The following is a 14,559-nucleotide window of genomic DNA, read 5'->3' as shown; positions in this document are numbered from 1 at the left end:
AATGATGACCCCTATAGGGGTGCCTGGCTGGCTCAGCGGAAAGAGTATGTGACTCTTGATCTTGAGGTAAAGCCCCAAGCTGGGCACAGATCTTACTTTTAAAAAAAAAAAAAAAAAAAGGTGACTAGAAAGTAGTCTATAAATTCTACAGAAATTATAATATATGAAGGCACCTGGGTGGCTCAGTCTGTTAAATGTTCAATTCTTGATTCTGGCTCAGGTTGTGATCCCAGGGTCATGATATCAAGCCCCAAGTTGTGCTCCAGACTCAGTGCAGAGTCTACGAGATTCTCTTCCTCTCTGTCAGCCCCTCCCCCTGCTTAACATACTCACTTGCTCTCTCTCAAATAAGTAAGTTTAAAAAAAAAAAAAGAAATTATATGTAGGAGATTATGTCCATATACTTTTCTGAAACACAAAGGTAGTATTCTGTGCTTTATATACACAAACAAATTAAAAATATTTGACACATTATTCTGGTTTTTCTCCTGAGCAAGAAACAATTCTACCATCATTTAAAAACAATACATGACCCACAATCATTTGAGATTCACCTATGCCTCACATACAACTGGAAACAACCTCTAACTTCTAGACTTAAAAACCAAACTGCTTATTATTCCTTATTTTTTTGAGATTTGCTTAGAAGTTAAATATACTGTCAATTAATAATTGAATTTATTAAATTTTCAGCACAGTTCCTAAGATGGAATTTTATCATGTTAGAGCTGATAGAAACCCCATTTACAGATGAAGAAACACTCAAAAAGATGAAGTTAACTAGTCCATGGCAACATCAACAATTAGTGACAAAACCACGTTTCATGAAGAATCCCAGAGGAACACTTTCTTAGAACAAGCTGATTCACATTTTAACTTGAGATGAGCAATCAGGTAAAGACAACTAAAAAGGAAGGAACATGTAATGTCAGCTTATAAATGAACTACTATGATTTGGGCCCTCATTCCATTATTTGCTACCAACAAGAGATACACAAGGACAATGTCTGAACCCTTTGGCAGAGGTGGAGGTGGAGATTGCTGAGTAGCTGAAGGAAGACAGGCCTTAGCTGGGCTTAGTTCTCACTTTTTGAACAATATTATAGGAAATCAGAATTGGGGCCCCTGAGTGGCTCAGCTGGTTAAGTGTCCAACTGCTTGCTTCAGCACAGGTCACGATCTCAGGGTCATGAGATGGGGCCCCAGGTTGGGCTCTATGCTCAGTGCAGAGGCTGCTCAAGATTCTCTCTCTTGCTCTCTACCCACCCCCCACCCACCTCTCTCACTCACTCTCAAATAAACAAATCTTTAAAAAAAAAAAAAAATCAGTAAGGTAGCTCTACCTCTCCCAACTAATACATTGTTTCCCCCCCTTCAGTTTATAAATACAAAAGCCTGGGAAGAAATCAGGGACAAGCCAAAGCATGTATTTTAAATTTTGAACTATTTCAAATATGCAGAAAAAATAATTTATTACCTAACTTAAACAAACAGTAATATTTTCTCATATTATCTCCATGTTTTTTTAAAGAAACTGAACAGTACATAGAGATTTGAAGCTCTTTGTTTTAACTACTGCCTACCCATTTTATTCACCTTTCCCTTTACCCAGAGGTAAGTAATCAAGCATACAAGCTTTATACTTTTTTGAGATTTACTGATATTAATACAGATACCAAGCACTACTAAATGGAGTTCTACTGCATGGAGATAACACAATTTATTGACTTTATTCACAGTAATCAGAGCTGTCTCCCATTTTTAACTTATTTTTTTACAAAGATTTTATTTATTTATTTGAGAGTGAGCGAGCGTGCACAAGCAGGCAGAGCAGCAGGCAGAGGGAAAGGGAGAAATAGGCTCCCCACTGAGCAGGGAGTCCAATGCGGGGCTCAATCCCAGGACCCAAGAATCACAGGCCAACCTGAAAGCAGGTGCTTAATGGACTAAGCCACCCAGGCACCCCTCCCATTTTTAACTTAGACACTTAAGCAATGAATAGATCTCGTTGTGTACAAATGCTTGGGCTATGGGCTATATAACTTCAAAAATAGACCTTGTCAACTTGCTTCTCAAGGTAGTACTTTCTCACTAGCAGTATATAAGAGGTTCTATTTCAGCCCATCTTCACAAATATAATTATACTGGCATAAATAGGGTTTTCAGTTTTTGGCAATCTGAAGTGTGAAATTGTATCTTAATGGTCTTGTGCAATCTCCCCAAGAAAGTCATCAGATACACTCAACCACTGAGTGGGCAGCGGCAGGAAACAGACCTGTCTGGGGTTTTATTGGTCCACTCTTCTTTCTGTCTTAGGTATACATTTTGTCTGTTCAACTGTTAAGATAATTTACTTCAATTTATTTTATTTCAAAAGATTATGAGGAAACATTTAAATGTTCATTTTAAACTTAAAAACTTGGGAATATTTTTTAAGTGCAGTTCTGAAGCCTAGCATTTCCTGTCTAAAAAGGACTTTTTAACTAATATCTTACCTGTGTAAAATAAGAACATTCTTCAGACACCGCCTTGCGTAGTTTTCCAATGAGCATTTGTAAAGGCTTTGCTTCACCACCTAACAGAACAGATACTGCATTAAACATTTAATTCACATACTTAAGTACTATTATTATATATTAAAGGAAGCTTCCTTTACAATAACATTAGTTTTAAATTCTTTCTTTCAAAGTTCTTTTCTACTGCTCATTGTTAACTGTTCCAGATAATGTGTAAAATTGTTTATATGCTACAAATTGGCATAAAGCAGTGACTTACAAAATTTTTTGCTACTACCCAATACGAGAAATACATCACATATCATAACCTATTTATATGATGAAAAACTGACATAAGAATTTTACAAATCATTATCTGCCCTTTCTACATGCTATATACTCCATTGTTTCCTGATCTCCCATACTCTTTTATTTAAAAAATGATGGTGACTACTCACTAACTAAATTCATCAACCATTAGCAGACCAATTAATTAACTTGTAGTTAAAAATCACTGGACAGATTCTATCTAAAGAGGATGTCAATAAAAACAACAAACATTTAACATCTTACTACATTCAAACCCAAGGAACTCCTTTAGTGAAAACTATGGCATTCTTTTTTAAGTCACTCTTTAAATTCTACTCTCTTCAACAGAGCAACTGCACAAACTTATGAACCACCTCATTCTCAAAAGCAAATCTGTCAAGGGTGAAAGCCTAGAGATGCCTTGAACAGAAGAAGTCTAATTCATTCAGTGATTAAATAATTATTAAAGATAAAAGTTAACTGCAAGTAGTCTTCTATTTCAGGTTCCTTATATGTTCCTGCTTCCCACAGTTCCATCTTAGTCTTTTGGCCCAAACTACAGTCTCCCAGGACATCTCATTCTTTTCTCTGGCCTCAAATGATCTTCTGATACCAAATCTTTATCATCAACCCAAACCTCCCTCTTGTGTTTTGGACTTCTATTTTTAACTACCTACAAGACAACTCTTTTCTAAAGTCAGTAGGTCTCTTTAACTCAATATGTAGCAACCTGAATTTATTATTTTCCCCACAGATCTTCTCTGCATCCTCTTTGTGACTACAGTCATTTTCAATCCAACTACCCAAGCTAGAAACTTATAGATCACTCTTAATTTTTCCCTTTTCCTATTTACTACAGACTACAGCCTACCTCTTTTAACTCTTAAATTTTACTGTTATAAATATTATTATTAGCAGAATTACTGCCAAAGTTGCTTAATTGGTTTACCCATCAATAGTTATCTCCTCCACTTTGCCCCATGATGTTACCTTAAAACAAACATTTTAATGTTACTCCTACTACTTAAAATCCTATAGGTCTTCTCACCAGTAGCAAAAGACTTACACATGGTTCAGTCAGAGTATATAAATAAAGCCTTTTCTGATCAAGCTCCTGTCAGTCTTTCCAGCTTTATTCCCTACTACTATCTCATATAACTTGAACTCTCAATTCTCCAAAATGGATACAATCTCTCACACTTCTATGTTTAAGACTCAGGAGCCTTCTCTAAAATTCCAACCTCCTCCTTCTGCCTGCTGCCCCACCCCACTCATTCTTCCAGAAACTATGAAACTTTTCTCCTTTCTTTCTCTGTTCTTTCTAGTCATTCTTCTATTACAGAAATTATCCTATTGCTTTCTAAGAAATTATTTTATATTGCTTTCCCACTTGATTCTAACTTCTGGGGGAAAATGATTCAGTGATTTTAGATTTCTCAAGCACTTAAAAAAAAAAAAGATTACATGAACAATGATTACATGAACAAATGAATCCAGGACTGGGGTATAGTTACCCTCTTCTATGGGTTCTAAGGCAAGGACAAAATTATGGAAGGGTGGGTAGGCTCTAAATGATACTTATTTGTCACATAGCATTTATAATTTTTTTTTTTTTTTTAAGAAACCATTTACCCAGGGGCACCTAGGTGGCTCAGTCAGTTGTTAAGTGTCTGCCTTTGGCTCGGTTCATGATCTCTGGGTCCTGGGATGGAGCCCAGCAACAGGCTCTCTACTCAGCAGGGAGTCTAATTCTCCTTCTCCCTCAGTACGGTCTTTCTCTCTCTTGCTCACTTTCAGACAAATAAAAAAAAACTAAAAAAAAGAAATCATTTACCTGTTCCTTGTGTTTTTATATTCTGTAGCTCTTGCTGGTGTATTTCCTGAAGTTCCTTTATCTTTTCCTCTTGGGCAGAAATAAGTTCCTCCTTAAGACTACAAAGAGCTTTATCTTTTTCATTTTCCATATATTCACGAACTTGATCGACATGTGTTGAATAAACCAGAGAGAGGCATATACGCTGAGCTTCCATCTGTAGCCTTAAATCATTCTTAAAGTAAATGTATATGCACATTAGAACATTTTTTAGTTATTAAGAATTTTAAAATAATTTAACTTCTATTTTTTATATTATTGACAAGGGGAAAATACATGAAATTACAGTTTAAAACTTCATGTAAGATAAGTCTAATTTTTTTTTCCATTTCTATTATGCTGATCTACCTATCTTTTCCAAGGAAAGTAGCACAATATTGTCATTACCTCAACTTTATGGTAAATTTTGATATATGGTATAGCTTAGTATGGCCTCACCTTTATTTTTCATTTAAAAATATTTTAAATATAGAGAAATGCAAAGAAGAATGTAATAAACACTTATCTACTCATACCCCAATTTAATAAATATAATTCTTTTGTCTTTTTTTCCCATTTCTCTCCTTTCTACATATTTATTTGGCTTAGAAAGAAAATAAGATTTAATCTACTATGTTCCCATTCCTCCTTCCCCAAAGGCAAACATTTTCACAAAATTTGCAACAAGTCCACTACATTTCTTATACTATCACTTTTCAGTACTTATAAATAATACATTATATTTTATATTTCTTTTTTTTTTTTTAAAGATTTTATTTATTTATTTGACAGAGAGAAATTACAAGTACACTGAGAGGCAGGCAGAGAGAGAGAGAAGGAAGCAGGCTCCATGCTGAGCAGAGAGCCCGATGCGGGACTCGATCCCAGGACCCTGAGATCATGACCTGAGCCAAAGGCAGCGGCTTAACCCACTTAGCCACACAGGCGCCCCTATATTTTATATTTCTAAGAATTTACATAATTTATGTAAAATGGTATTTATTTTGCAAATTGTTCTCATTCAATTTGAGATCTATTCCATGTAGACACAGATTAATTTAACTATGGTACAGCATCTATGAATACATGAAAATTTGTCAACTTCCGTCTTGGAGATCAACTGAATTATTTCTAATTTTTTCATATTTCAAAAATACTGCACTAAATTCTTACAGATATGTCCTTATACAAATACACTAGTGTTTCCTAGTAGACTGGATCTCAACCTCTCTCAGACATCAGAATAATCTAGACTGCTTATTAAAACAAACTGCTGGGCCCTTTCCCCAGTGTTTCTGGTTTAGGAAGTTTGGTGGGGGGCCCTCAAATTTGAATTTTACCCTGGTTTCAAGTGCTGCTGATACTGCTAGTCAGAGACCATACTGAAAACCAACTAGAAATGTAGCTGCTGGGTCATAGTTAATATACATCAAATGTATTAAATTTTAAAAAATTATGTTTTATATAATTGTGCCAATTTACATTGATATTAATAGCATATGTGAGTATTCATCTCCCCCATTTTTTACTGAAGGACTCATTTTGCCAATCTGATGGGTATAAAATATTAACTTGTTATATCAATTTATAAGGCTGAAAGTATCTTTTCATGTTTATTAACCAAGTAGCTAGGTAATAAGAACAAGGTATTTTTTAGGGAGTCACCTTTATTTCTAAGCATACACAGTTTGTTCTGAGATGTTACTAATGTATAAATTATCTATTTCTTCTGTAAGCTTCCTTTTACACACACATATTTTACTCCCCTATCCACTGATAGATTTGTCTTGGTAGTGTGGGAAGGGACAGTATACAGGTTTGCTTTCCTTTATGTAAGTTAATGTCAAGGAGAAGATATCTGAACATCAACGAAAATGTCTTTAGCAGGGAAAACAAAATTTTTACTGAGAAAATTTGACCATTTTGATAGTTTCAAATTCAGGTCCTCTCTCAATGTCTTTTTAAAAAATCTAAATGATCTCTGGTGTTTTTAGGAGTAATTAAGTTAAAAACCACATCATGCTTTTGAAGACAATGCCAGATATTTAACAAAGCATTCATAGTTAGCAAACTGAATTTTTAAATTCTATTTAGGTTATTAAAATGTAAAATATCTTTACATTTGATAAAAGATCATAAATGTGAATACACATAGTCCCCAACTTGCAATGGTTTGACCTAGGATTTCTTGACTTTATAATGTAAAGTGTAAAAGTGATACACACTCAATAGAAACTATACTTCAAATTCTTAATTTTAATTTTTTCCTGGGCTAAACAGGCCATATGGATACTCTCTCATGATGCTGGGCAGCAGCAGGGAGCCATAGCACCCAGCCAGCCACATGATCATGAGGACGAACAAACAATAAAGTTACAACCATTTTTACCCATTCAAGCATTGTTTTTTACTTTTAGTATTCAATAAATTAATGAGATATTTAACACTTCATTATAAAACAGGCTTTCTGTTAGATGATTTGCCCAACTGTACACTAATGTAATAAGTGTTCTGAGCATGTTTAAGGTAGACTAGGTTAAACTATGATGTTCAGTAGGTTAAGTGCATTAACTTCATTTTCAACTTAAGATACTTCAATTTGCAATAGGCTTATTGTAATGTAACTCCATCATAAGATATGTATTTTTTAGAAATAAAAAGAGAACATTTTCCAAAGGCTTCCCACTGTATACAGAATAAATCTCAACTTCTTACCAAGTCTGTAAGGCTCTCCAAGATCTTGTCTCTTCTTTCTTTTTCACTCTTTTTCTTCCACTCTCCTGCTTTCAAACTCAACTAAACACACCTTCATTCAGTTCCTGAAACTCATTTAAGTCTTCACAATTGCTCAAATTTACATGTGGTAGGCTCCCCCTTGGTCTTTCAGATCTCAATTCAAATATCAATTCCTCTGAGAGAACTTTCCTGACTATCCTATTTAATGCTGCCACCACCACTACCTATCATTCTCTATCACCTTCTTTATAGGACCTACCACTTCTTCTAACTACTCTACTTGTTCCCTTGTCTACTATCTGCCTCCCTGGCTAGAATATATTCCTGTTCTCAAAGAAAGCTCTTTTGCTCTCTTGCTTACCCTATACCTAACTAGAGAATCAATAAATATCTGTTGCATAAATTAAGAAACAAAATTTTACTTAGCAGCATTATACAAGATACCTAGAGGAATTTTCCAGTTATTTCATTTTTTAAAATTATTTTTATTAACATATAATGTATTATTTGCCCCAGGGCTAGAGGTCTGTGAATCATCAGGCTTATACATTTCACAGCACTCACCATAGCACATACCCTCCCCAATGTCCATAATCCAGTTATTTCTAATATCAGTATCCGATAAATACAAATTGTTAAGAATGATTATTACTCATTATACGCATTCTTTAGTTATAGTTAGAATTAATACTTTTTGCCCCTTCAGCTTTATACAGTACTCTGAGAGAATCCTAGGACTTAAGTTGAGATTTCTTTTTCTTTTCTTTTCTTTTTTTTTTTTTTTAAAGATTTTATTTATTTATTTGAGAGAGCAAGCAAGCACAAGAAATGAGAGCAGCAGGCAGAGGGAGAGGAAGAAGCAGGCTCTCCACTGAGCAGGGAGCCCAAAGAGGAGTTTAAACCCAGGACCTTGGGATCATGACCTGAGCTATGGCAGATGCCCAACCAACTGAGGCTCCCAGGTGCCCTGAGATTTTTTCAAGGAAATACAGTGTTGTAACTACTGAATAAATAAGTATAAAGTACTGAAAAGTTTAAGAGTTAATTTTTAGTTGTGGAACTTCGAAAACATTAAAATAAAACAAAATGCTGAAACCAAGCTTTGAGATTACAACAAAATATTACAAAATAACTTTTTTAAAGCTCAGCTTCTCTACCAAGTTACTGAAATTCTTGCCTTCCCAAAGAAAGTATGAAACCATTCCCATGTTTTTATTTCCTTAACAGAATATATAACATAAATTAACTGATGGAAAGCCAACAGTGTTTAAGAAAAGAGATAAAAGCAATGACAGCTAGGGCACCTGGGTGGCTCAGTCAGTTAAGCGTCTGCCTTCAGCTCAGGTCACAATCCCAGGGTTTTGGGATCGAGTCCTGCATTGGGCTCCCTGCTCAGCTGGGAGCCTGTTTTTCCCTCTGCCTGCCACTCCCCAGCTTGTGCTCACTTGCTTGTGCACTCACTCTCTCTCTGACAAATAAATAAAATCTAACAACAACAACAAAATAGCTGATAGGCCCTAATGAGAATTACATTATGGGGTTCATTTTCATTGTTTTGTAAAATTAATTGTGTTTTCGGAAGATGAAACATTTTTTGCATGAATTATACATTTTCACTATGTTTTAGCATCTATACATATAAATATATAAACATACCTGTTCTGATTTAAGTACACTGAGTTCCCACTGAAGTTTATCATTTCTACTTGGTTCAGCTGTCCCAAGTGATGATCCATTTGTCATTAATGGCAAGTGATCCAAAAACAACTGTTCTTGCTTGCCTTCTTTTCCAGTAGTCCTATTTTCAAAAGGAATTTTATCTTCCTCCATTATTTTTGATTCTTCAACAAAATCTTTATTTATTTTAGAAACTGATCCTCCAGAATCCTTGCTTGTCATAGTCACAACACCATCTTTTAAAGAGTCTAACTGAACATCACACACATCTACATTTTCTGTCCGTTTATGGTTAATGATGATTTCTAACTCTCTACACCTCAATAATACTTGTTCTTTCTCTTGCTTTAAAGACTTTACTTCTTCACTCAGAAAAGTAATCTCACCATGTTTCTGTTTTAATTGTTCAGAAAGATCAGACAATCTCTCCGACAGCTCTAACTTTTCTCGCTTGGTGACCTCAAGTTTTTCCATAAGTTCTGTTGTATCTTTCTCAACGACCTCACCGGTTTCCAGTGATTCTCCTATGAAAGTTTTGTCATCATCAAAGACTGAACTTTTCATTTTTACCATACTTGGATATATTCTTTGCAAATGATGAAGCTCTTCACTAAGTGTTTTAAGCTTATTTTTATACTCTACTTCTTGTTTGTTTTTGCTGTCTTCTAAGTCAGTTTTTACCTTGAGAAGGCAAGCATAGTCCTCCTGTAACTCTTGATAGTTAACTTCAAAATTTTTTTCAGCAAATGAAAAAGTGTTCCTTTGCCTTTCAATCTCTTCAGTTAGCTGAATACATTGTTTCTTGAGGTCCTTGTTTTCCTCAGTAAGTACTTCTATTTCTTTTTGCCAGTTACAATCTTGGGATTTGGACTTAATGGGATCCATGAATATTAATCTTTCTTCTTGGTTAACAGGAGTATACATTTTCAACATGTCTTCAAGGGCTTTCTTTTCATTTTTAAGAGTGCTGTTCTCTGCTTCAAGTTGTATAAATTTTTCTTGAAGGTTATCCTCTTTTTCCTTCATTTGTTTCTCCAATAATTCAGTCTTAAGTTGCAACTCTTGAACTTCTTGTTCAAGTGTACCCTTTTCCTTTTCTTCTTGCCTGAGTATTTCAATTTCTTTTTGAAGTTCATTGATTTGAAGAGTCATTTCCTCTGATTTTGAATTCACAAGGGACTGCTGTAAATCTTTTAGCTTTGAAATTTCTAAAATTAATTGATTCTGCTTAGTTATCAAACTGTCTTTTTCAAACTGCATGGTTTCTATCTTTTTACTCATTTCATTCTGTAAGCCATCTATCTGCTGTTTGTAGTGAATGCCTAAATTATCCTTAAGTTTCTCAATATTTATTCGATGCTCAATTTCTAAATCTTCTTTTAGTTTGGAAAGTTCTTCTTCATGACTAAACAGAAGCTGTGTCCTCAGCCTCTCTAATTCAGCTTCTTGCGATTCAGCCATTCTGTCTAATACAGCATTTTTTTCTCTTTCTAACATTTCAAGTTTTATCTTGTAATTTGTAACTTCTGCTTCATGTTTTAATTCTAGTTCTTTTCTGGATTCAGAGGCAGAAACAATCTCAGCTTTCAAATCTTCCACTGTACTAAGGGACTTGTGTGCTTCACTGAGTTTACTTTCTTGTTCAGCTATTGTCTGTCTAGCTCTCTGAATCTGTTCCCTTGAAAAGCTCAATTCTTCAAAAAGGTCTTCAAGCTGCCTCTGTAGCACCGACTTTTCTCCTGAAATTACACCTAATTCTTCCTTGAGTTTTTCTTTTTGAGAGTTAGTATCTTGCAATTTTATATTCAGTTCATTTATTGCCATATTCATTAACTTTATTTGATCTTCATTAACTGTAATACTTGGACATGATCTTAAAGCATTCTCCATTTCTCCCTTATGTCGTATTTTAAGTTCATCTATCTGTGACATGTGTTGTTTTATTAACTCCTGTTTCATCTGTACTATCTGCTGCCCGTACATCTCATCCAGCTCTGCCCGGAGCTGTTCTAATTTTCTTTGTGTTTCTTGTTCCATTCTTTGTAGAATATCAGTTTCAAATTGGCTATCTTTATGATTTTTCTTCTGAAGTTCTTCAACTGTCCCCATTAATTGTTTTATTTCCTCAGAACACTGTCTTTCTTTTTGCTTGGAAGTAGTCAACTCTAATTTCATGTTTTTAATCTCTTGGTTCTTTTGTACAACCTGTTCTTGTAATTCTTCCAGTAATTTATTAGCAGCTGTGACTTTATCCATTAGCTCTACAGTTTTTTTTTCATCTTCTATTATTTTTGTATTTAATTCTTCAATGATTGTATCCTTTTCCTGTATTTCTTTCTTTGAGCTTTCTACTTTTTTGTCTTGTTCCTTTAGAAAGAAAAAAACGAAAACATAAAAATGGCATTTTTAGTTCCTGGCAACTTACATTGTTTAACCTCAATACCAGAAGACTGAGAAACGTCTGTTTTTGTTCAAAATTCTATAAAAAGTAATTGCAAGCCTTGCCCCTTAATATTTCCCAAGTCAATGAGATAAGACTTGTGTACCCAACACTATTTGTGAGCAAACACTACAGCAGTGTTGGTCTTCCTGAAAGAAAGAAATTCTTACACTGCTATGGTTAAAAATATTAATTTCAAAATTAGTAGGATTAAAATGTCTAGGCCATTACATTTTCATCTTTCTTATTAACTGATGAACATTCTAAGAACTTAGTATTTTCTGTAGCTATAGTACTATGTACTCTTTATTCCAGAACAAAGTCTTAAATATAACTCAAGATTCCTTCCATGTATTCTAGTGACTTGAAGGTGTTTGATGGGCAAGTGCTATGAAAGACTAAAACAACAACAAAAACAGCTTCCTATGGGTCTGCCTTAGCTTCATTCCTGTGGTCTGCCTTAGCTTCATTCCTGTGGCTAAGTAAAATTAGAAATTTAGAGATATCCAACACATAAGTGGCTAAATCTCGAATAACATGTAAGACCACTATACCATTTATGGCACATTCACTTGATCCTAGACTTTGGGTTTGAACAGAAATTTGAAAGCAGGACAGATATCTTCTTCTCGTTCTGACTTGGGCCTCTACTTTGGAACTGTATATAAGCCTAAATCTAGGACATAGCTCAAGGTACATCCATAATCACAATCATTCATAAGAGTGGTATAGCATAAAGAAGTTAAGCAGAAGCCTTAGAAAGAAAGTTCTGTTTCTTAGTTTCCTAAATAGTTTAGGGCGAGGTCCCAAGTACAAAGAAAGTACAACGTTCCAACAAGTGGAACAGAATATAAGTAGGTAAGTAAAATCACCTTACTAAGACAATAGTCCCAGGCCAAGAGGATTTAAAGGCAGCCTGAATGAATGTACTCACATCTCTAAAGAAAAAATTTTAAGTCTAGAGAAAGGAAAGCCTCAGAGAGTTGGCACCACTCATTTCATCCATACGAGAAGTATGCTTCTCGTCTAAAGAAGAGAATCAAGGTGCCTTGAGGCTGAAAATTCTGATCCCTCTGGGAAAACCATATCTAATGTAGAAAGCAATGTAAGGGGTTGTAGCAAACAGAATTTAAGAATTTCAATCCACAAACATGACTTTCCTACTGCGAGATGATACATCAAGTTATCGTAGCCTAATGCTACAGAACATCGGACTCCAATATCCTTTAATCTCATGCTCACTAAACAAACAATTTCCTGTTATTATTTGGCTTTTCAAATTCATTTGCTCATGGAAAGAAAGTAAAATCCAATGAACTTGAAGTATACAGGTCTCTGTGATAATTATTTCTCACTGTAAATTAATACTCTTATATTCAAGGTTTAAACGTTAGCCTCTTCAAATTGAAAAACCTAAGCCTATCTCAGAGGTAGTTCAAAACTCAGTTGATAGAAGATAAAAACCAGACTTCTCAGCCTCCAAGTCAAAGGTCAGATTCTGCACTATATAAATTAAGGCAATGAATATCCTTCTGTGAAGTCTCTTGAGCAAAATTCTATACTTTTTTCCTGGTCATCCTATATTCCATTCAATTTCGCCATTAAGTTATTAGACCAAGAGCTGAGCCTTTTGACTTTAATTTCTATACTACAATATGACATTTAAATCAGTTTAATCTCTTAAATCTCAGTGTTTTCATCTGCAAAATAAATGTAGTATTTCTTCTATGTCATGGAATATGCTTGAAGCTGAAAGAAAATAAATATACTAATGTGTTTTATGCTCTCTGTGCTATGTACATATGCGATACATTTATATACTAGAAAGTGTCTATAATGCATTTGGAATCTGTAAGAAAGTAAAATTAATTCAGGTCAACTTCAGTTGATTTATTAAATAAGTAATTAGTCTTGAAATGTTAACATTGTAAAATCTACAATACTTCTATTTACTGATTTTCAGTTTTGGGGAGGAACCCTCATAAAAACTTTAATTCAGAATTGTCCAGTATGTGATATAATGGCAAACAATGACAACTCTTCATTCAATTGTGAAATAATACAAAATCATGGCTCATTTTTCTTAGTACTGTTTATTTCAAAATACAAGGTTTTAAAATATTTATTTTCTGTTGCAAAAGACAGCTCTGTGGTCGAAGATACAATCCCTTTGTTTCTGGAAACAAGACCTGAGGGAGTGGGGAATAACGGACTTTCTGCCTGTGACCACTATACCATGGGAAGTTCAGAGGATTAAAGAAAATGAGAATGAGGCTGGAATCAAGTATAGCTATCTAATGGGGAGATGGAGAGAAGTAAGTTGGGGGAAATTGGAGGGGGAGATGAACCATGAGACACTGTGGACTTGAGAAAAAAACGGAGCTGAGGGTTTTGGAGGGGCAGGGTTGGGTGAGCCTGGTGGTGGGTATTATGGAGGGTACATATTGCAAGGAGCACTGAGTGTGGTGCATAAACAATGAATTCTGGAACACTGAAAAGAAATTAAACACACACACACACACACACACACATACACACACACAACTAGAGTTCCCTATTACCCTGCAACTACTGGGTATTTACCCCAAAGATACTGATGTAGTGAAAAGAAGGGCCATCTGTACCCCAAATTTTATAGCAGCAATGGCCACAGTCACTAAACTATGGAAAGAACCAAGATGCCCTTAAACGGACAAATGGATAAAGAATACATGGTCCATATATACAAAGGAGTATCAAACCTCCATCAGAAAGGATGAATATACAACTTTTGTATCAACGTGGACGGGACTGGAAGAGATTATGCTTAATGAAATAAATCAAGCAGAAAGAGTCAATTATCATATGGTTTCACTTATTTGTGGAGCATAAGGAATAACATGGAGGACATTGGGAGATGGAAAGGAGAAGTGAGTTGAGGGAAATCGGAGGGGGAGACAAACCATAAGAGTACTGTGGACTCTAAGAAACAACTGAGGGTTTTGGAGCGGAGAGGGGTAGAAAGTTGGGTGAGCCTGGTGGTGGGTATTATCAAAGGAACATATTGCAGG

At 34.9% G+C, this 14,559-nt stretch overlaps 1 protein-coding gene across 9 annotated transcripts in view; it reads right to left on the bottom strand.

Annotated features, from left to right (window-relative positions):
• AKAP9 (A-kinase anchoring protein 9) overlaps positions 1-14,559 on the bottom strand; it is a 197,080-nt gene that overhangs the window by 103,326 nt on the left and 79,195 nt on the right. For all 9 annotated transcript variants that reach the window (XM_059171077.1, XM_059171078.1, XM_059171085.1 and 6 more), the window contains 3 exons: positions 9,049-11,436; positions 4,639-4,852; positions 2,496-2,575 (listed from right to left, as the gene is read on the bottom strand). In XM_059171077.1, the coding sequence (XP_059027060.1) occupies positions 2,496-2,575; positions 4,639-4,852; positions 9,049-11,436 (2,682 nt within the window). The remainder of the gene's footprint in view (positions 1-2,495; positions 2,576-4,638; positions 4,853-9,048; positions 11,437-14,559) is intronic.

This window comes from Mustela lutreola, chromosome 4 (assembly GCF_030435805.1).
Source record: "Mustela lutreola isolate mMusLut2 chromosome 4, mMusLut2.pri, whole genome shotgun sequence".
NCBI lineage: Eukaryota > Metazoa > Chordata > Mammalia > Carnivora > Mustelidae > Mustela > Mustela lutreola.
The sequence above is the reverse complement of the archived record's forward strand: the minus strand, read 5'-3'. Positions and strand labels throughout refer to the sequence as shown.